This window comes from Gadus morhua, chromosome 20 (assembly GCF_902167405.1).
Source record: "Gadus morhua chromosome 20, gadMor3.0, whole genome shotgun sequence".
Classification (NCBI taxonomy): Eukaryota; Metazoa; Chordata; class Actinopteri; order Gadiformes; family Gadidae; genus Gadus; species Gadus morhua.
This window is the reverse complement of record NC_044067.1, coordinates 2,316,771-2,339,126: the sequence shown is the minus strand read 5'-3', so window position 1 is coordinate 2,339,126 and position 22,356 is coordinate 2,316,771. Positions and strand designations below refer to the sequence as shown.

The window sequence follows — 22,356 nt, the reverse complement described above, 5'->3', positions numbered from 1 at the left end:
CTGATTGGTCAGATCCTCCATTCACAACCAGAGCAGAAAGGTCGCGAGCTCCGAACTCACGACGCGGCGCTTTAAACACGCCCCGCCCCCTTTCCCGGAACAGGAAGTAACCATCCGCTGCTGACGTTGTTGATAGTGTCCGAGTACGAAATAAGCTATGGCGTCCACGGATCCGTCCCTGTTGGACATCACGGACAAAGACGTGCGAGAGAAGCTATCGCTGTGGGACCGCCGCGGCGAGCCGACCGCCCCGCTGACCGACGCGCAGAGCGACTCGGTGGCGGAGGTCCGAGCCGCCGCGGAGATCCTGCCCGTCCCATCAGAGGTGAGACGTGCTAAGCACTGTCCTAATGCATGTCCAGCTCCCCACTTGGAGTTGTCTACCATGTATTTACAACTTGATGTCTGTAATTAGTTCACCCTCCACTCTAAAGTGTGGCTGTGTTGTGCCTGGTGGCTATGGTACTGTACTGGTCCCAGTCTATCGCAGGTAATACTGGAGAGTTTAGACTCTGCCACGTTGGGTCGCCAATGTTGCCAACCTGCAAAGAGGAGAAGGGTTAATGGTAAAAGGACCACCTTTACACAGCGTTTTTTATAACTAGTGGCCACTGAAAGCGCTTTACAATACTGCCTAACATTCACCCATACATGCAAACATTCACACACCGACAGCGGAGTCAACCACACAAGGCGACAGCCAGCTCATCAGGAGCAGCCAGGGTTTAGGTGCCTTGCTCAGGGACACCTCGACACTCAGCTAGGAGGAGCCGGGGATCTAACTTACAACCTTCCGGTTACCAGCCAACCCGCTCTACCTCCTGACCCATCTAACCGAAGCGCGCGTGTGTGTGTGTGTGTGTGTGTGTGTGTGTGTGTGTGTGTGTGTGTCCCAGCTCCCGATCGAGGACCTGTGCAGCCTGTCCTCGCGCTCGCTTCACTCCCCCTTCAGCACCACCGTGCCCGACTCCACTGAGGACGTCCTGCTGAAGGGCTTCCAGATGCTGGACATGGAGAACGCCCGGATAGAGACCGCCCAGCAGGTGCGTCTCCCCACCCACAGACGCATTGATCAGGTGGCCTGGTGCCACGCCGTATGAACGGCCGCAGTAACACTGCTGTGATCGCTCTGCTCTTCCGTGCAGTTCTTCTCCTGGTTCGCTAACCTGCAGACGAAGATGGATCTGGAGGAGGGGGAGCAATACAGGTGGGACATTGTGTTCAACCTGCTGATCGATTAAGCACGCTAAGGATGTCAAGCGTGTGTTCTGATGGACATGGCAGTTAACAGTTGAGGCCAAGGACCTTTTAGCCTCAACGGTTAACCTCAGGCGTGTACATCTATGCCCCATGGCATGGCATTGTCACTGTGATTATTATTATTTTTTATCTATGCATGCTGGAAACTACGGAAGAGGATTAGGGCCACACATTAAAAAAAAAATGAGCTTAAATTAAGCTCTGACTTTATTCTCAGAATTCTGAGAATAAAGTCAGAATTCTGACTTTAAAGTCAGAACTACGGGTACCTGTAAGGACCAACCTCCGTGGGAGAGACACTTTGCTTTAAGCAGTAGGAGGAAACCACACGCAGAGTAGCCAGTAGACCTAGCCTGCTTGTGCTAAGATGTCTTCCCTTAGCGACTTCTTGCAGGTTCCAGGGTTTCCAGAAGAAGCCATTTGGTTGATGGAAGACCAAAAGGTGAGTGAAACTGGCACCAAAACAACGCATGTTCCAGTTTCACTCACCTTTTGGTCTTTTGGTCTGGAACCCCTCGAACCCGCAAGAAGTCGCTAAGGGAAGACATCTTAGCACAAGTAGGCTAGGGCTACTGGCTACTCTGCGTGTGGTTTCCTCCTACTGCATAAAGCAAAGTGTCTCTCCCACGGAGGTTGGACCTTACAGATACCCGTAGTTCTGACTTTAAAGTCAGAATTCTGAGATTAAAGTCCGAATTCTGATTTTAATCTCAGAATTCTGAGAAAAAAGTCATAAGTTAATTTTTTTTTTATGAGTGGCCCTGATCCTCTTCCGTAGTACACACTATACATTTCTTTGTTTTATTATTGAATCATTTGTTTTCCATGGGCCGCTGAAACATGTGAATTTCTCATGTAAGGGATGAAATAAAGTTCTCATCTTATCTTCATAGATGACAATCGCCTCTCTAGTGTTTTATGCTAGCTCATGCTGAGCGCTACAGTAAGCTCCCCCTGGCCGGTCCGTCGCTGACCTCAAGGCTTCTGGTTGTCCCGGTCCTCAGGAAGACGCGGGAGCACTTCCACTCGTACCAGGAGCAGTGCGACGCCATCCTGGCGGACGTCCACGCGGCGCTGGACCACCTGGACACGCTCCAGAAGCAGTACCTGTTCGTCTCCAACAAGACGGGCACCCTGCACGAGGCCTGTGAGCAGCTGCTGAAGGAGCAGGTGAGGGGGGCTAGGGTGAGGGGGAGAGGGTGAGGGGGCAAGGGAGGGGGCTAGGGTGAGGGTGAGGCGGTGTTAGGGTGAGGGGGCGTGAGGGTGAGGGGGCGAGGGTGAGGGGGTAGAGGGGGCAAGGGTGAGGGGGCTAGGGTGAGGGGGTAGAGGGGACAAGGGTGTGGGGGCTAGGGTGAGGGGGCTAGGGTGAGGGGTCGAGGGGGGCTAGGGGTCAGAGGGGGCTAGGGTGAGGGGACGAGGGTGAGGGGGCGAGGGTTAGAGGGGGTGAGGGTGAGGGGGCTAGGCTCATGGCTGTTGGCTGAGGTCTGCTGGTATATTGGTATATCTGGTATATTCCTTGTTTTCATCGGGTCTAAAGTTTGACTGTGAGCATCTTGCTCTTCGGCAGGTAGTCTTGGCTGTGTGTGTCTGTGTGTGTGTTTAACTTGATTACATTTTTTGTGCGTATATTTGTGTTTTTATGACGTATTGTAGTGTACATTCTGCTTCCATTCACTTTTGTACTGTAAGCAAGTATTAAATAAAGTTAAAACCGTTTTTATGCCACAGAGCTGAAACATGTGCTTTATAGATGCATAAAAGTCAGTGTATCGGCTGTTTTGTGGCTGTTCATTTCTGTTTTCTGGGATGGATTTGGTTATGGTGGTCGGTCCTGAATGACGAACAGGATTAATCGGCTGTTTGAGAGTCGTGCATCGTAATGGAAACGAACGCACACAACAGTTAGTCAACATCGGCAGAATACATTCTGTGTGGTTGCTCTCTGTTGTTTTCTTCATTTCGCTGTGTTTCTGTCTGCAGGCAGAGCTTGTTGACCTGGCAGAGAGCATCCAGCAAAAACTCTCCTACTTTAACGAGCTGGAGAACATCAACACGGTAGGAACTCCTCATTAGCCCGATGTTGCTGAAACATTTACATCTCATCTTCTTAGCGTGCGTTCACACTAAAAGCTAATATTCACGCCGCTTGCTCACTCGCGGGAGTGCACCAAGATTACTAACGTAGATGATTCGCACAAATTTCCAATCACTTGCGCGAGTGACAGAGGAGGGGCTTACCTCAAATTGTATATTTTGCGTGAACCAGAGTGTTCGTGCCACGCCTTTCATCACACTGCAGGATTTTCTGGAGAACTCATCAGAGCCATGTAATAACCATGGTAATGTCCGGGCTACACCCGTGTGTACCCTGACAGGACGGCTCAGTTAAAGGATTCCATGCTCAACGTGAGTTATCTGGACTGGTTTAGTCCACGTCCCGTCCCCGGGTTCAGACCCTTCATTAGCCCTCAGAGAGGCACCCGTGTCTTTCAGACTGTGACATCTCTCTAAATGGGGTCCCTGCTCTTCACTTCCTGTGAAAACTGACTTGATGTTGCAGACGGCGGCGTTTTGAAACGGTAATCATTGATATTACAAAAAAGCATCCCAGCGTGACGGTTCCCCTTTGAATCGGTAACGCGCAGACCGAACTGCCTCCTGGGGGACAAATGGCTCGGCACCGCCGGACAACGCTCACCTCCCCACCGGCTCCTGTCACTCTGTCATCTGTCTGTCTGTCTGTCTGTCTGTAGAAGTTGAATTCGCCCTCGCTGTCGGTGAACAGCGAAGGCTTCATCCCCATGCTGTCGAAGCTGGACGACTGCATTGAGTACGTGTCTTCACATGTGAGTAGAGTGCTGTTTTCAAATTAATAGTTCATGTTATGCATTATGTTGTAGATTAACAATCACAGAATGGTTAAAAATCAGACTTTAATTAGAACCATTTAAACAAAACAATGACCCAATTTGTTAGCTTGTGCATCGTAAGACGCCCTCCGTTAGGGAAGCATAGGAGCATAGGAAGGCTAGGGTACTGATGGAATTCTGGTCACTTGTTTGTAATTAATGTCGACAGCCGTAGTGTTGTGTAGTGTGTAGTCGTTCAGCAGGACATGGCACAACAAAGTTTCGCTAGCTTAGGGGACGGTATATCAAGGTTGTTGTCGGATTTTACAGTAGCGCAACTCCCCAGAGGCGCCAGGGAACGCCGATACAGAGTATCGCCCCAAAACAAATCCCACGATGCACTCTGACGTACGAGCTCTGTCGCACGCAGCCCGCGTTACATAAGCGTCCCTCAGCAGCGTCTCACCCAGCAGTCTTCCCTCCCACTCCCAGCCCAACTTCAAGGACTACCCGGTGTACCTGGCCAAGTTCAAACAGTGTCTCTCCAAAGCCGTGCACTTCATGAAGAGCCACATCGTCAACACCATGCACAACCTCACCAGCCAGCTCACCAAGCGGGTAAGCAGGCCTGCTGCGGCCTGGCAGTCATCACCGTAGTGCTGCGCCTCGACTCCGGTGGGGTTTCAAAGCTGTCACTCTCCATCCTCCTCACAGGACCCTCTGGGCCTGGCCAACGCAGACAATGCCTTCACCCTGTACTACGTCAAATTCAGAGCGGCTGCGCCCAAAGTCAGAGTAAGCACAATGTCGATTCCTCTAGTTTTTCCCCTCCTCCTCCTCCTCCTCCTCCTCCTCCTCCTCCGCTCTCTGTGTTTCTCCTGAAATCATTCTTTGCCCATAAATGTTTGAAGGCTGAAAGCGGTTGTTCGTAACGCCTTTGCTTTTGCAGACGCTGATTGAACAGATCGAAGAACGGGCGGACAAGATCCAAGAGTACGTACAGACGCTCCTTATCAGAGGTCATCAGATCCATAACCGCGGCTCCTCCGTTCGTACCGAGAGGAGCAGACGTGTCGTTTTGAATAAAGACTTTGATGAGAAATGGGTTTAACAGCTCGGCAGCCCAACGTTAAGCCCTCCTCATCCGCTGATCTGATTCCTTTAGACTCAGCCCCAGTTTTACCACTCTTTATTTATTTAAAATTATTTTAATTGATTGAACATCTACATTTACATTTAGGGCATTTAGCAGACGCTTATATTCAAAGCAACTTACACCAAGTCCATTTGTCAGACGAAAGAGAAACGGCAATATATCGGTCTGTACAGTAAGGATGTTCACTGAACCAATCACTAGGTTTACCCTTTCCCTGTGTACAACAACGATAGCTAGGATAAGACGCTACACGATGCAAAGTAGTGTTTTTAAGTGCAATGACGTACAATAGGTGCGTACATTGAGTGCCAGAACGTCTAACAAACCCTCAGTGTCTAGCTGATGAGCTCATCTGCAGGGAGCCTGTTCTATATATTCCTTCAATTATTTGAATTGATTGAGCGTGCCCCTGACGATGTCGTCCCCCCCCCCCCCCCCCCAGGTACCACAACCTGCTGGAGGCGGTCCACCAGTGTTACCTGGACCAACGAGAGCGCTTGCTCAGCCCCAGTATCACCTCCACCATCACCGACCTGACCAGCCAGAACAGCAAGGACCACTGCGCCCTGGTCAGCCCCTGCAGCCCCACCGGGGCTAGAGCTAGCATCACACACTGCGGTTATCGTTTGCGTCTTTTTAAAAGGTCCCCTGAAATGCCACCAGGTGTGAGCGTGGTTAGCCGTTGCAAGCGATGTACGCTGGATAGATCAGTCTACCAGCCTACCCAGTGGACTGCAGTCCACTGGGTAGGCTGGTAGACTGATGTATCCAGCGTACATCTCGGTGGGAACAGAGCTGAGATGGAGGCAGATTATCGAAACGGCTTGTAACGGCTGATCACACTCACACCTGGTGGCATGTCGTGGGTCCTTCTAAAGGGGTCGACGCGGTGTGGAGTGGTTTTAACACCTGTCGCTGTCCATCTGAGCATGCAGGCGAGGGTCATGTTTTATTGGCCGGGGGATTGTCGAAGGTTGTGTGTGTTACGGGTTCATTTCCCGCTGTCTACCTCTAGAGGGCATCTTGCTCAACGCTTGACCTGCTCTTTAATAACCCGTATTAAAAATATGTTTATTTGTATTGAACATCTCCTAAAAATTCAGATAGCATGCCTAGATACGTTTAAAATGTCTTTAATTTCACAATAGGGAATCTGTCTTTTGAGACCTGTGTGTGTGTGTGTGTGTGTCTGTGTGTGTGTGTGTGTGTGTGTGTGTGTGTGTGTGTGTGTGTGTGTGTGTGTGTGTGTCTGTCTGGTTGTGTGTGTGTGTGTGTCTGTGTCTGAGTTTGTGTGTCTGTGTCTGTGTCTGTGTTTGGGTGTGTGTGTGTGTGTGTGTGTGTGTGTGTGTGTGTGTGTGTGTGTGTGTGTGTGTGTGTGTGTGTGTGTGTGTGTGTGTGTGTGTGTGTGTGTGTGTGTGTGTGTGTGTGCTTGCTGCCGTGGAAGACTCCGGAGCCGCTGACCTTATTAACTTTATTAACTCTGACTCCTCCCCTCTACTTCCTGATAGGTCCGCAGTGGCTGTGCCTTCATGGTCCACGTCTGTCAGGACGAACACCAGCTCTACAACGAGTTCTTCAGCAGACCCTCCCCCCGCCTGGAGTAAGACCCCCCCACCCCATTACTGTCTGTTAACTAGTTCTGGCTGGCTGGCTGGCTGGCTGGCTGGCTGGCTGGCTGGCTGGCTGGCTGGCTGGCTGGCTGTCTCTCTCTCGCTCTCGCCCTCTCTCTCTCTCTCTCGCCCCCTCTCTCTCTCTCTCGCCCCCTCTCTCTCTCTCTCGCCCCCTCTCTCTTTCTCTCGCCCCCTCTCTCTCTCTCTCGCCCCCTCTCTCTATCGCCCCCTCTCTCTCGCCCCCTCTCTCTCTCTCACCCCCCTACCTTAACTGAACCTTACTGTTTGTTCAGACGCAGGCTGGCTCTGTTATCTGATCAGTGCCATCAAATTACTGGGATTTGACTCTTCACACACGGGCGTGTGTGTGAGGTATCGACGCCAGTCCTAGACGGCAGATCATTCCCCTGTTTGAGCAGATGTGTTGCGTTACTAAGCAAACACGTCCAACGTGTCGAGGAGTCAGACGACAGCAGGCATTACATGCACATCAAAACCCTTAAAGGAGCAGTACTTATTCCCTCCACTTCAACTACTTTTGATGCACTGAACATGATTGTACTTATTAACCAGTAGCGACGCTTTTATTGTGAAAGTGTGCACTAAAAGGTGCGTGTCCCTCCTTCAGCGAGCTGCTGGAGAAGCTGTGCCTGTCGCTGTACGACATGCTGCGGCCGCTCATCATCCACGTCATCCACCTGGAGACGCTGTCGGAGCTCTGTGGCATCCTGAAGAACGAGATGCTGGAGGACCACGTCCACAACAACGGTACGACCCGGGGCGCCCCACGTGTAAATGTGAATCTACACGAAATGCCCTAGACTCTTCATTTCTCTATTTTTTATTATTTGAATTGATTAAACATTGACATTTTCATTCAGGGCATTTAATAGACGCTTTTATCCAAAGCGTCGGACAATAAGTACATTTGTCAGAAGAAAGAGAAACGAAATTATATCGCTTTCGGTACAGTAGAAGCACTGTTTTTAAGTGCAAGGACGTACATTGAGTGCATTCGAGGAGGGGAAGGGGGAGGCTATCGACAGGCTTCGGTCAGCGGGCGGAGCATTGAGTGTTTGCTCAAGGTGTTTTAAAATGAAACAGTCAGCTGACTCAAAACGGCTTGTAACGGCTAATCTCACCACACCTGGTGGTCGGTCATGGGACCTTTAATGGGATCACGGAGAGGAACCTAATCGAAGCAGACCTTAGCCGTAAATAAACATATTTCTCAGTAAATCTTGCACCTCACATTTTCTGCAGATGATGGCAATGCGGACGTGTGTTTTGATCGGATTACCCTGTATCTGAACGGTCTGTGACCGAAAACAAAAAACACAGAGCTCAAAACAAATCCGTCTTTCTCTTTGAAGGACGTCTTCTGTCTCGGCCGACCGAAATCTAACCGACTTCATTCAGCAGTATGCTGCCCCCTTTATGCACACACGGGAATTGCATCACGTGCGTATTTGAATTCCCCTGCAGGCTGATGTGTGAGGACGCCTGCGTATTGTCTTAGCTAAACGGAGGCCGGGCGGTTTGTCACCGGAGGAGCGCCAACATACGCCTCTCCTCCCGCTCTAAATTAATCTGTAATCTCCCGTCCCGCCCAGTCACTCATTCAGAACTCAATCGGGTCAACCTTGGCAGTGAATGATTCCTCCCACGAGGCCTCGTTACGTCTCCCTGACCTCTGCTGGCGTCCATACGCCTCCTCTCATCTCACGCGCACGCCCATCAGCGGGCACGTTGCAGTCATTACCCCGTACACGCGTAAATAAATAAGACAATGGCGTCTGCCGGCCCCCAGCGGTTAATTACAACCGACAAGACTGTCCCCACCCGGAGCTGGTTTGATTTAGTGTGTGTGTGTGTGTGTGTGTGTGTGTGTGTGTGTGTGTGTGTGTGTGTGTGTGTGTGTGTGTGTGTGTGTGTGTGTGTGTGTGTGTGTGTGTGTGTGTGTGTGTGTGTGTTGGCATGCATGTGTGTGTGTGTGATTGGCATTCATGTGTGAACATTGGAATGCATCTGTGTACCTGTGTGTGCGTTGGCATGCGTGTGTGTGTGTGTATGCGTGTGTGTGTGTGTGCGTGTGCAGCGGGCCAGTTGGGGGCCTTTGACGCGGTGGTGAAGCAGATGCTGGAGGACGTGCAGGAAAGGCTGGTGTACCGGACCCACATCTACATCCAGACGGACATCACGGGCTACAACCCCGCGCCCGGAGACCTGGCCTACCCAGAGAAGCTGGAGATGATGGAGGCAAGCCGCCGCCGCCGCCGCCGCCGCCGCCGCCGCCGCCGCCGCCGCCGCCGCCGCCGCCGTGGTGCCGCGGAGCTCTTAGAGGAGCTTTGGGGGAGATTTAGGGGCCGTTATTTGAGTGGGGTTTGTTAGAGATGCCCAAGCCATCCGTCAGCCATTAGTGAGTGAAATGCACTGTGAGAACGCGGCCGTAAATCAGTGGTGCAGAACGCAACACTCCTCGACGGGGGGGGGGGGGGGAGGGGGGGGGGGTGGATGTTTCCCCGGGTTGTTTATTACAAAAATCGTTGCTCTTGCTTCCTCTGTTTTCTGCCCTCTGTCTCTAAAAGTCTCGAGTCCTTTTTTAAAGCAGCTTTAAATAATAATAACCTGAAGAAAACAAACGTCTAGTTCTTTACACAGCAGCGAGGGGCGACTCAGACAATTAGAAATGCTTTTGTGTGGTGAAACAGCGTTGCCTCCGGCTCCTGGTAATGTTGTTGCACTGCTTCTTCTTAATTGTTCAAATATTAATAACAATTCGCCGGACTATATATAGTTAGCTTAATTATGTGCCGCTGCCGTTGCGATGCCCATGCATCATTGATGGCGTGGGAACCACATTAGCGAGCCGTCGGACGCTAACACTGGCCCACTTTAATGGATTCCTGTCCCCGTTTGAGAAACACAAAGTAAGTGGCGGTGTGTTTCTGACACGTCGATATAAAGGACACCGGGCCGCGTGATTTGTACTCTCGGTACGAGCGCCTCTTTTTTATATCCTCTTTGTAGGGCGAGACTGCAGTAAGACCTCAAGGATTTCAATTTCTCGGCAGTTAACATTGAAGCTTAAAAGCTGAAAGATAAAGACAGTGCTGCACCTGATGCAGTCGGTGGTCCCTCTCCCGTCTCTCTGTCTCTCCTCCTCCTCATCCGTTGGTCCCTCTCCACCCTCTCTCTCCTCCTCCTCATCTGCTGGTCCCTCTCCCCCCTCTCTCTCTCCTCCTCCTCCTCATCAGGTGGTCCCTCTCCCCTCTCTCTCCTCCTCCTCCTCACCCGGTTGTCCCTGTCCCCTCTCTCTCCTTCCTCCTCCTCATCTGCTGGTCCCTCTCCCCTCTCTCTCTCCTTCCTCCTCCTCATCCGGTGGTCCCTCTCCCCTCTCTCTCTCCCCCTCCTCCTCATCCGGTGGTCCCTCTCCTCTCTCTCTCTCCTCCTCCTCCTCCTCCTCCTCCTCCTCATCCGGTGGTCCCTCTCCCCTCTCTCTCCTCCTCCTCATCTGCTGGTCCCTCTCCCCTCTCTCTCTCCTTCCTCCTCCTCATCTGCTGGTCCCTCTCCCATCTCTCTCTCCTCCTCCTCCTCCTCCTCTTCATCCGGTGGTCCCTCTCCCATCTCTCTCTCCTCCTCCTCTTCATCCGGTGGTCCCTCTCCCCTCTCTCTCCTCCTCCTCCTCATCTGCTGGTCCCTCTCCCCTCTCTCTCTCCTCCTCCTCCTCTTCATCCGGTGGTCCCTCTCCCCCCTCTCTCTCCTCCTCCTCCTCATCTGCTGGTCCCTCTCCCCTCTCTCTCTCCTCCTCCTCCTCTTCATCAGGTGGTCCCTCTTCCCTCTCTCTCCTCCTCCTCCTCATCTGCTGGTCCCTCTCCCATCTCTCTCTCCTCCTCCTTATCCGGTGGTCCCTCTCCCCTCTCTCTCTCCTCCTCCTCTTCATCTGGTGGTCCCTCTCCCCTCTCTCTCTCCTCCTCCTCCTCTTCATCAGGTGGTCCCTCTTCCCTCTCTCTCCCCCTCCTCCTCATCCGGTGGTCCCTCTCCCCTCTCTCTCCTTCCTCCTCCTCATCCGGTGGTCCCTCTCCCCTCTCTCTCTCCTCCTCCTCCTCATCAGGTGGTCCCTCTCCCCTCTCTCTCTCCTCCTCCTCCTCACCCGGTTGTCCCTCTCCCCTCTCTCTCTCCTCCTCCTCTTCATCCGGTGGTCCCTCTCCCCTCTCTCTCCTCCTCCTCCTCCTCATTCGGTGGTCCCTCTCCCCTCTCTCTCTCCTCCTCTTCATCCGGTGGTCCCTTTCCCCATCCTCTCTCTCCTCCTCCTCGTCCTCCTGTCCCTCGCACCTCTCTCTCGTTCCCCTCGCTCCCTCTCCCTCCCCCCCCTCCTCCTCCTCGTTAACCCCCGCCCCGCCCCTGCTCTGCTCCTTAACGTCATTAACGGGGGTCATGGGTGGTGTGTTTGGGCTCCACAGAGGATCGCCCAGAGCCTGAAGGAGGAGCAGATCAAGCTGCTGTCCCAGGAGGCCTCCTTCTCCGACGTCCGCCTGGAGGACCCCGGCTCGCGGCGGAGCAGCACCTCCAGTACGACGCCTCCTTTCGGTTCCTCCTCCTGACTCTCACTTTGTTCCGAGCGGTCCATCTGAGCCCCCGTAACGTTCCCTATATAAGGTGTCACCGTTTTAGTAGTGTTGTCCAAAATGCTAGCCTACGACACTGGTTCCCTTATGTAGTGCACTAATTAATACCCATAATGCACCGTGAAATACAACTGATGGGCCCACTTACTCCCACGCTAAATCCCATGATGCACAGCGGTTCTATTTGTCATTGGATTCAGCCAATCAATAGGCTCCGGCACACACTGGTTCTTTATGCTAATGAGCCGTCACTGAATGACGTCCTGGATCGTGTGTCACTTTGTTTATGTCCCTCACACCTCTTGCCTTGTTAATACCAGCAACGCGTCTCGGCTTGTTCCCGGTGCGTGATTAGTGTTGATGCGTTGTTTTGTTGCGTCTCTTCCCGGCAGGCGTGACGGAGGCGTCGCGGATGCAGGCCTCCATCTCCCCGGCGGACCTGCACGGCATGTGGTACCCCACGGTGCGCCGCACGCTGGTCTGCCTCTCCAAGCTGTACCGCTGCATCGACGTGAGTGGCCCCTGCCCCGCCCCCCGGCCCCTGCCCCGCCCCCCGGCCCCTGCCCCGCCCCCCGGCCCCAGCCCCGCCCTCCAGCCCAAGCCACGCCCCCTCTGTAACGAGGAGACCCCCTCTGTAAAGAGGAGACCCCCTCTGTAACGAGGAGACCCCTCTGTAACGAGGAGACCCCTCCCTAACGAGGTGACCCACCCCTATCTAACGATGTGACCCCTCCCTAACGAGGTGACCCCTCTCTAACGAGGAGACCCCTCCCTAACGAGGTGACCCACCCCTCTCTAATGAGGAGACCCCTCTCTAATGAGGAGACCCCTCCCTAACGAGGAGACCCCTCCCTAACGAGGAGACCCCTCCCTAACGAGGAGACCCCTCTCTAATGAGGAGACCCCTCTGTAATGAGGTGACCCCTCTAACGAGGAGACCCCTCTCTTAACGAGGAGACCTCCTCTCTAATGAGGTGACCCCTCCCTAACGAGGTGACCCCTCCCTAACGAGGTGACCCCTCCCTAACGAGGTGACCCCTCTGTAACGAGGTGACCCCTCTGTAACGAGGAGACCCCTCTGTAACGAGGAGACCCCTCTGTAACGAGGAGACCCCTCTGTAACGAGGTGACCCCTCTCAAACGAGGTGACCCCTCCCTAACGAGGTGACCCCTCCCTAACGAGGTGACCCCTCCCTAACGAGGTGACCCCTCTGTAACGAGGTGACCCCTCTAACGAGGTGACCCCTCTGTAACGAGGTGACCCCTCTAACGAGGTGACCCCTATGTAACGAGGTGACCCCTCTCTAACGAGGTGACCCCTCTAACGAGGTGACCCCTCTGTAACGAGGTGACCCCTCTAACGAGGGGACCCCTCTGTAACGAGGTGACCCCCTCCCTAACGAGGTGACCCCTCCCTAACGAGGTGACCCCTCTAACGAGGTGACCCCTCTAACGAGGTGACCCCTCTCTAAAGAGGTGACCCCTCTCTAACGAGGTGACCCCTCCATAAAGAGGAAACCCCTCTCTGCTGGTTCCCGGTGGTTCTTACGTGTGTGTCTGTGTTCATTTTTGTGTTCCCCAGAGAGCCGTGTTCCAGGGTTTATCTCAGGAGGCGTTATCGGCCTGCATCCAGTCGCTGCTCAAGGCCTCGGACATCATCCTCAAGAATAAGGTGAGCAGGGCACAGCCTTGTGTTCTAGCGGTGTTGTCGTGTTGTAGCACCGCCTCGTGTTGTAGCACAGCCTCGTGTTGCAGCACAGCCTTGTGTGGTAGCAGAGCCTTGTGTTTTCGTTTAGTCTCTTGTGTTGTTGTGGTGTCTGGGTGCGGCAGGGCCTCTGCTCCACTGCCTCAGCTTCCACTCCCCGCCCTTGTGCCGTTCGTGCCGAAATAAATAAGCCAGACCAGGGAGGCTGGACGGGTTCTCTGTGGCCTGATAATGTTTTAATGAGGCGTTTGACTGCGGCGCCTTAATGAGGTCGCGGCCGGCATCGTCTTTTACCCGGGACGTTAACGAACGCTGTCACGCGCTCCACGGAGCGTTCAGCCCGTGGCTTCTCCTTTCTTTGTTTATTGGGTCTGCTCACCTTCAAACCCACGGTCGATATCAGCGGGGCCGGCCGCGCCCTGAACGCACGCAGCCCGTCGTCTCCGGAGGGCTCCTCTCATGGCGGCTCTCCAGCGTTCGAGTCTTTTACCGCCGTTTAAGCCAGTCGCTAAACAACAAACGTGGGCCACCGCCGTCTTTTGTCTCCACATCGATCGCATCCCCGTTATGGGGCCGTCGCTAATCCCGGCTTATCGCCCCCCCAGAAAAGAATGACCCCTTTTCTCCTCTCTCGTATCCCCCACAACGCGGTTATGCTTATCGATGCCCTTCAGAGTAGCTACCGGCTGCTACAGGTCTGCTCTAGGTCTCGGGTCTGCTCTGGGTCTGCTCTGGGTCTGCTCTAGGTCTGCTCTAGGTCTGCTCTGGGTCTGCTCTGGGTCTGCTCTACGTCTGTTGTAGGTATGCTCTAGGTCTCAGGTCTGCTCTGGGTCTGCTCTGGGTCTGCTCTAGGTATGCTCTAGGTATGCTCTAGGTCTCAGGTCTACTCTAGGTCTGCTCTAGGTCTCAGGTCTGCTCTGGGTCTGCTCTAGGTCTGCTCTAGGGCTGCTCTAGGTCTACTCTAGGTCTCAGGTCTGCTCTAGCTCTGCTCTAGGACTGCTCTAGGTCTGCTCTAGGACTGCTCTGGATCTGATCTAGGTCTTCTCTAGGTCTGCTCTAGGTCTGCTCTCGGTCTGCTTTGGGTCTGCTCTAGGTCTGCTCTGGGTCTGCTCTGGGTCTGCTCTACGTCTCAGGTCTGCTCTAGGTCTGATCTAGGTCTGCTCGGAGGTCTGTTCTGGGTCTACTCTAGGTCTGCTCTAGGTCTCAGGTCTGCTCTAGGTCTCAGGTCTGCTCTAGGTCTGCTCTGGGGTCTCAGGTCTGCTCTAGGTCTGCTCTCGGTCTGCTCTCGGTCTGCTCTGCTCTAGGTCTGCTCTAGGTCTGCTCTAGGTCTGCTCTAGGTCTGCTCTAGGTCTGCTCTCGGTCTGCTCTGCTCTAGGTCTGCTCTAGGTCTGCTCTAGGTCTGCTCTCGGTCTGCTCTGCTCTAGGTCTGCTCTAGGCCTGCTCTCGGTCTGCTCTGCTCTAGGTCTGCTCTAGGTCTGCTCTCGGTCTGCTCTGCTCTAGTTCTGCTCTAGGTCTCGGATCTGCTCTAGGTCTGCTCTGGGTCTGCTCAGAGGTCTTCTCACACCGCTGCCCCACCCCTCCACAGACTCAGGTAGACGGGCAGCTCTTCCTGATCAAACACCTGCTGATCATGCGCGAGCAGATCGCCCCGTTCCACACCGACTTCGCCATCAAGGAGATCTCCCTGGACCTGAAGAAGACCCGAGGTGAGTCCGGCGGCGACGGGCGGCGCCAGTCACCTTGTCACGGTCGCTAAGTGACCGCCGCCCATAACGCTCACTGGGCCGCCGTTAAGGCCGGGGGGGGGGGGTACATTACACTGGCCATTCAGAGTCCCTGTAATGTACATAAACCACAAGGCTCTGGGAGACGGAGGAGGGAGGCTAAGGGTGGGGGGAGGGAGGAGAGAGTGTGGGAGGAAGGAGGGGGAGAGGAAGAGGAAGATGAGGGAGGGGAGGGGGAGAGAGGTGGGGGGAGGTAGGGAGGTGGAGTAGGGGAGGGAGATTGGAGAGAAGGGGAGGTAGACATGGCCCTCCTTTCCCATTCCCCGGTGCGCTGCCAAGGTTATTATTACCCAGCAGCACTAGGGGGCACTGTCAGGCTTCGCCAGCCCATCATGTAATCCGGTTTTTTTCAGCTTTTTTTTTTCTCCGCCTCCCCCGTTTTTTTTTTTTTCAGACGCTGCCTTCAAAATCCTCAACCCCAAGGCTGTTCCCAAATTCTTCCGACTTAACAGTCACAACGCCATCCTGGAGTTCCTGTTGGAGGTAAGAGCGCGTCTCCTCCCCAGCCAGACGTTTGCTGGGCTTTGATAGCAACCCCTGCTCAGGCAAACGACACTTGATACCATAAAGCTTGAGTGTGAGTGTGTGTGTGTGTCTGTGTGTGTATATGTATGTGTGTGTCCCTCTCTTCCATCTCTCCTCCCCCTCCCCCCTTGTGTGTCCCTCCTTCCCATCCCTCCTCCTCCTCCTCCTCCTCCTCCTCCTCCTCCTCCTCCTCCTCCTCCTCCTCCTCCTCCTCCTCCTCCTCACACATCTCTCCTCTTCCTCCTCCTCCTCCTCCTCCTCCTCCTCCTCCTCCTCCTCCTCCTCACACATCTCTCCTCCTCCTCCTCCTCCTCCTCACCCATCTCTCCTCCTCCTCCTCACCCATCTCTCCTCCTCCTCCTCACACATCTCTCCTCTCCTCCTCCTCCTCACCCATCTCTCCTCTCCTCCTCCTCCTCCTCCTCCTCCTCCTCCTCCTCCTCCTCCTCCTCCTCCTCCTCCTCACCCATCTCTCCTCATCCTCCTCACACATCTCTCCTCCTCCTCCTCCTCCTCCTCCTCCTCCTAACCATCTCTCCTCCTCCCCCCTTTCCCCCCCCCCCAGGGGACCCCAGAGATCAAGGAGCACTACATCGACTCTAAGAAGGACGTGGATCGCTACCTGAAGCTGAGCTGTGAGCAGTTCATCCAGCAGCAGACGCACATCTTCGTAGGAACTCTGGAGGAGCTGCTTGCCAAGGTAGCACCTGACCTTCAGCTGCTGAGGGGTGTGTGTGTGTGTGTGTGTGTGTGTGTGTGTGTGTGTGTGTGTGTGTGTGTGTGTGTGTGTGTGTGTGTGTGTGTGTGTGTGTGTGTGTGTGTGTGTGTGTGTGTGTGTGTCTCTTTAACCTTCGCAGACTGTAGTTTAGGATAATGAGCTGATCACAGGGAAGTGGCACATTTCCACCGGGAGAATGTCAAGTCGGGGCCGATCGATGAGGGGGGGGGGGACGCTCTGTTCAGGGGTTATGGATCCGCCTCGTCTGAGCGCTGTCGTTTGTTGTTTGTGCTCAGGTTGCGGCTCTGAAGACCATGGCCATCGAGGGCGGGCCCACGTACAACCTGTCGCAGCAGCCCTGGGCCCAGCCAGGTATCCACCCCCCCCACGCCGAAGTGGCGCCGCGCTCGTAGCTCAGGGGCCCGCTGTGGCTCACACGGGCGTCATATCACTCTGTGTTTTATTGTGTTTGTGTCGGGCGGAGTCCCCGCCATTCCTCTTACGGTCATATCTTTCTTACTGTTTGCAGCCAAGATCAACGAGATAGTGACGGCGACCTACCGCGTGATGAAGGGCAAGCTGCCGGCCACGCTGCAGAGCATGTCTCTGTACCTGGCCAACAGGGACACCGAGTTCATCCTCTTCAAGCCCGTCAGGGTGGGTGTCACGAGACCGGCCCCACTTAATCCTGTGTGTTCTATACCTGTGTATGTCAGAGAGTGTGTGTGTGTGTATGTCAGAGAGTGTGTGTGTGTGTGTGTGTGTGTGTGTGTGTGTGTGTGTGTGTGTGTGTGTGTGTGTGTGTGTGTGTGTGTGTGTGTGTGTGTGTGTGTGTGTGTGTGTGTTCTATACCTGTGTATGTCAGAGTGTGTGTGTGCGTGTGTGTGTGTGCGTGTGTGTGTGTGGAGGAGGAGCCTTTGTCCTCTCCTTTGTTCCCTGCCCAAGTGGCGGTTAACTGAATCTCGACGAGAGAAACTAATTTACACCGTTGACATGGCAACAAGATCATGCGAGGGGTGGGTGGGGGCCGGGCGCTAAAATGCATCATGTCTTATTTTTTTTGTCCACTAATTTCAGTCATCTGCCCCACTTTGTTTTGCTTTAAATTGTGTTTTGATTGAGTCTCACGGTTCTCATGCGATCCGGGGCTCCCGAACAGACACATGAGAACCGTGACACTCAATCAAAACACACTTTAACCAAAACAAAGTGGGCCGGCTCACCGCCGCTGATTGCGGCTTTGATGACGCAATCATGTGAATGTTGTTGTTTGTGTTTTTGTCTGTTGTTGTTGTTGTTGTTGTGGTGGTGGTGCCCTCCAGAACAACATCCAGCAGGTGTTTCAGAAGACCCACGCCCTGCTGCAGGAGGAGTACAGCGGGGAGGACCTCCAGATCATCGCCTGCCCCTCCATGGAGCAGGTGAGCCAGCCGCCGCCGCCGCCGCCGCCGCCGCAGCCCTGCCCTGGAAGCCCGCTGCTTAGGAACACACACACGTACCGTCGCACACACACACACACACACACACACGGTCCAACGCACGCACGCGCGCGTGCACGAAAAACGTCCCCCGCACGCACACACAGACTCACAAACACGTCCCCCTCAGGCATGCACACACATGCAGACACGCACACAGACACACACACAGACACACACTTGCAGGCACACACACAGACACACACACACAGACACACACACATGCAGGCACACACACAGACACACACACAGACACACACATGCAGGCACACACACAGACACACACAGACACACACATGCAGGCACAGACACACACACACACAGACACACACACACAGACCCACACATGCAGGCACACACATGCAGACACACACACACACACATACACAGACACACACACAGAAACACACACACTCTCTGATCTTCAGGTTTTATATGTCTGAGTCGAGGGAGCGGTGGGGTTAGCGTGCTAACGAGCGCCCCCCCCCCCCCCCCCCCCCCCCCCCTTGTCTGCAGGTTAACCTGCTGCTGTCGGTGAGCAAGTAGCCGGCGGCGGCGCAGCCGCGACGTAGCGGCGCTCGCTGATCGGAGCGGCCGGCACAGCCCAGGGGGCGGGGCTCGCTCCGTCGACCCAGCCTCTAGACACCGGGCTGGGGGCGGGTGGGGGGGGGGGGGGGGGGGGGGTCTGAGGACCGCCCGGCCGCAGTGACGACGAAGACGAAGAGGTACGGTGAAGGAGACGATGGCGAGGAGCACCCAGACGTACCCCACCGACGCGGCGGGGGTTTGGGTTTATACGGCGGACTGCGGTGGACCAGACGCACACGGCGCCGTCTGGGTTGGGGCTCGGGTCGGCGAGCTCGACCGTGGTGTTTGACCGCGGGCCGGGACGGTGGAACGCCTCACGAAGGAGACGTCTGCTGTGTGGGCGGGTTCTCGTTGGAGGGGCGGGTTCTCGTCTGAGGGGCGGGTTCTCATCTGAGGGGCGGGTTCTCGCTTTGAAAGGCGGGTTCTTGTCTGAGGGGCGGGTTCTCGTCTGAGGGGCGGGTTCTGGTCTGAGGGGTGGGTTCTCGTCTGAGGGGCGGGTTCTCGCTTTGAGGGGCGGGTTCTCATCTGAGGGGCGGGTTCTCGTCTGAGAGGCGGGTTCTCACTTTGAGGGGCGGGTTCTCACTTTGAGGGGCGGGTTCTCGTCTCGGGCGGGTTCTCGTCTGAGGGGCGGGTTCTCGTCTGAGGGGCGGGGTCTCGTCTGAGGGGCGGGGTCTCGTCTGAGGGGCGGGGTCTCACTTTGAGGGGCGGGGTCTCACTTTGAGGGGCGGGTTCTCGCTTTGAGGGGCGGGTTCTCGATTTGAGGGGCGGGTTCTCGCTTTGAGGGGCGGGTTCTCGTCTGAGGGGTGGGTTCTCGCTTTGGGGGGCGGGTTTTTTCTTTTTGTTTTTTGTCTTTCCTCGGTTCAGTTTCAAATGTACTCTAACATCATAACACTATTGGGAGGGAAAAGGGAAAACTAGAATAAGCAGAGGGTCGACCACGAGGGCGAGGTTTGGGTGGATCGGGTTAGGACAACCGCCCTCCAGCGGGCCCCTGATATAGGCTCCAAGGGCCCTTCATCAGGCGGTTAATGGACAACAAGGGGCCTGCACGCCGCCTAATGGATTCAGGGGCTGAAGGAGACGCAGCCGCCCCCGCCATCACCGCGCCTCTCCTCCTCTCATCTGTAGTCCCGTCTGGAGAGAGTTCTGGAAGGATCCCGCTCACCCGGCCGTCACGACCCATCGTCGTGTCACCGTCACTGGGCCTCGTCTGTCTGAGTCCTCGCCGTCTGAATGTAGCCGCTCCGCTGACGATGATGAAGATGAAGTGTTTGTTTGTTTTTATGTTTTCTACGTTTGTCCATGTCCTGCGTCCCCGGTCTGAGCGGGGCTGGGTCGTGGTGGTCGTGGTGGTGGAGGTTTTGCACTCCTGTCGCAACTGAGAAATTGATGAGTAGCTAATGTTTGGTTTGATTGATTTATTTTCTTATAGGATAAGAGGAGTTTAATATGAAAGCGGCATTATTGACCTGGACTCTGCTATGTAAAGTGGTGTATATACTCAAACTATTTATGAAGCCTTTTGATTAACAAACCCCCAAAAAGTTGGAACAACGTGTTGTCTGCGTCTTTTGTTCTCCATGAAGAAAGATATTCACGTTAGAAACATCTCTGAGCAGATACCCGTAATAGGTTTGCCAACGAACACACCAGGTATGCAATTCGGTTGGCTCATCCAGGAAGCCCCACAGCCGACAAAAGAGGGCTCGTGCCTTCATCCCCAATCCATGTCGCGCCATCTGAACAAGAGGTACATAATGACCTTTGACCTTCCCAGAGGAGGCCACCTCTCGACGACCACTGGGGTGGAACCAGGAGCTCTGGAGCAAGGCAGACTTCTGCCCTAGATGGCCCTTTTATGTCTGGCTTCAAGCCTTCAACTTAGTTCACCGGAGACGGAAGCGCCACAGTCACAACGCCGCGACGTAGCGGCGCTCGCTGATCGGAGCGGCCGGCACAGCCCAGGGGGCGGGGCTCGCTCCGTCGACCCAGCCTCTAGACACCGGGCTGGGGGGGGGGGGGGGGGGGGGGGGTCTGAGGACCGCCCGGCCGCAGTGACGACGAAGACGAAGAGGTACGGTGAAGGAGACAATGGCGAGGAGCACCCAGACGTACCCCACCGACGCGGCCGGGGTTTGGGTTTATACGGCGGACTGCGGTGGACCAGACGCACACGGCGCCGTCTGGGTTGGGGCTCGGGTCGGCGAGCTCGACCGTGGTGTTTGACCGCGGGCCGGAACGGTGGAACGCCTCACGAAGGAGACGTCTGCTGTGTGGGCGGGTTCTCGTTGGAGGGGCGGGTTCTCGTCTGAGGGGCGGGTTCTCGCTTTGAGGGGCGGGTTCTCGCTTTCAGGGGCGTGTTCTCGCTTTGAGGGGCGGGTTCTCGCTTTGAGGGGCGGGTTCTCGCTTTGAGGGGCGGGATCTCGTCTGAGGGGCGGGATCTCGTCTGAGGGGCGGGTTCTCGTCTGAGGGGCGTGTTCTCGCTTTGAGGGGCGGGTTCTCGCTCTGAGAGGCGGGTTCTTGTCTGAGGGGCGGGTTCTTGTCTGAGGGGCGGGTTCTCGTCTGAGGGGCGGGTTCTCGTCTGAGGGAAGGGTTCTCGTCTGAGGGGCGGGTTCTCGCTTTGAAGGGCGGGGTCTCGTCTGAGGGGCGGGGTCTCGTCTGAGGGGCGGGGTCTCACTTTGAGGGGCGGGGTCTCACTTTGAGGGGCGGGTTCTCGCTTTGAGGGGTGGAACGCCTCACGAAGGAGACGTCTGCTGTGTGGGCGGGTTCTCGTCTGAGGGGCGGGTTCTCGCTTTGAGGGGCGGGTTCTCGCTTTCAGGGGCGGGTTCTCGCTTTGAGGGGCGGGTTCTCGCTTTGAGGGGCGGGTTCTCGCTTTGAGGGGCGGGTTCTCGTCTGAGGGGCGGGTTCTCGTCTGAGGGGCGGGTTCTCGTCTGAGGGGCGGGTTCTCGCTTTGATGGGCGGGTTCTCGCTCTGAGAGGCGGGTTCTTTTCTGAGGGGCGGGTTCTTGTCTGAGGGGCGGGTTCTTGTCTGAGGGGCGGGTTCTCGTCTGAGGGGCGGGTTCTCGCTTTGAAGGGCGGGGTCTCGTCTGAGGGGCGGGGTCTCGTCTGAGGGGCGGGGTCTCACTTTGAGGGGCGGGTTCTCGCTTTGAGGGGCGGGTTCTCGCTTTGAGGGGCGGGTTCTCGTCTGAGGGGCGGGTTCTCGTCTGAGGGGCGGGTTCTCGCTTTGAGGGGCGGGTTCTCGCTTTGAGAGGCGGGTTCTAGTCTGAGGGGCGGGTTCTCGTCTGAGGGGCGGGTTCTCGTCTGAGGGGCGGGTTCTCGTCTGAGGGGCGGGTTCTCGTCTGAGGGGCGGGTTCTCGCTTTGAAGGGCGGGGTCTCGTCTGAGGGGCGGGGTCTCACTTTGAGGGGCGGGTTCTCGCTTTGAGGGGCGGGTTCTCGCTTTGAGGGGCGGGTTCTCGTCTGAGGGGTGGGTTCTCGCTTTGGGGGGCGGGTTTTTTCTTTTTCTTTTTTGTCTTTCCTCGGTTCAGTTTCAAATGTACTCTAACATCATAACACTATTGGGAGGGAAAAGGGAAAACTAGAATAAGCAGAGGGTCGACCACGAGGGCGAGGTTTGGGTGGATCGGGTTAGGACAACCGCCCTCCAGCGGGCCCCTGATATAGGCTCCAAGGGCCCTTCATCAGGCGGCTAATGGACAACAAGGGGCCTGCACGCGGCCTAATGGATTCAGGGGCTGAAGGAGACGCAGCCGCCCCCGCTATCACCGCGCCTCTCCTCCTCTCATCTGTAGCCCGTCTGGAGAGAGTTCTGGAAGGATCCCGCTCACCCGGCCGTCACGACCCATCGTCGTGTCACTGTCACTGGGCCTCGTCCGTCTGAGTCCTCGCCGTCTGAATGTAGCCGCTCCGCTGACGATGATGAAGATGAAGTGTTTGTTTGTTTTTATGTTTTCTACGTTTGTCCATGTCCTGCGTCCCCGGTCTGAGCGGGGCTGGGTCGTGGTGGTCGTGGTGGTGGAGGTTTTGCACTCCTGTCGCAACTGAGAAATTGATGAGTAG

General features: G+C 55.6%; 1 protein-coding gene across 1 annotated transcript; it reads left to right on the top strand.

Annotated features, from left to right (window-relative positions):
• Window positions 1-86: 86 nt before the first annotated feature.
• Window positions 87-18,716, top strand: cog3 (component of oligomeric golgi complex 3). The gene is made up of 23 exons (XM_030343972.1): window positions 87-325; window positions 897-1,043; window positions 1,146-1,207; window positions 2,265-2,430; window positions 3,241-3,315; window positions 4,014-4,106; window positions 4,602-4,727; window positions 4,824-4,904; window positions 5,059-5,102; window positions 5,708-5,834; window positions 6,774-6,865; window positions 7,504-7,643; window positions 8,974-9,134; window positions 11,339-11,447; window positions 11,896-12,014; window positions 13,086-13,175; window positions 14,794-14,914; window positions 15,387-15,475; window positions 16,083-16,217; window positions 16,532-16,607; window positions 16,765-16,892; window positions 17,558-17,656; window positions 18,230-18,716. Exons 1-23 carry the CDS (start codon window positions 158-160, stop codon window positions 18,257-18,259), a joined length of 2,478 nt encoding a protein of 825 aa, XP_030199832.1. The 5' UTR covers window positions 87-157; the 3' UTR covers window positions 18,260-18,716.
• The last annotated feature ends 3,640 nt before the right edge of the window (window positions 18,717-22,356 follow it).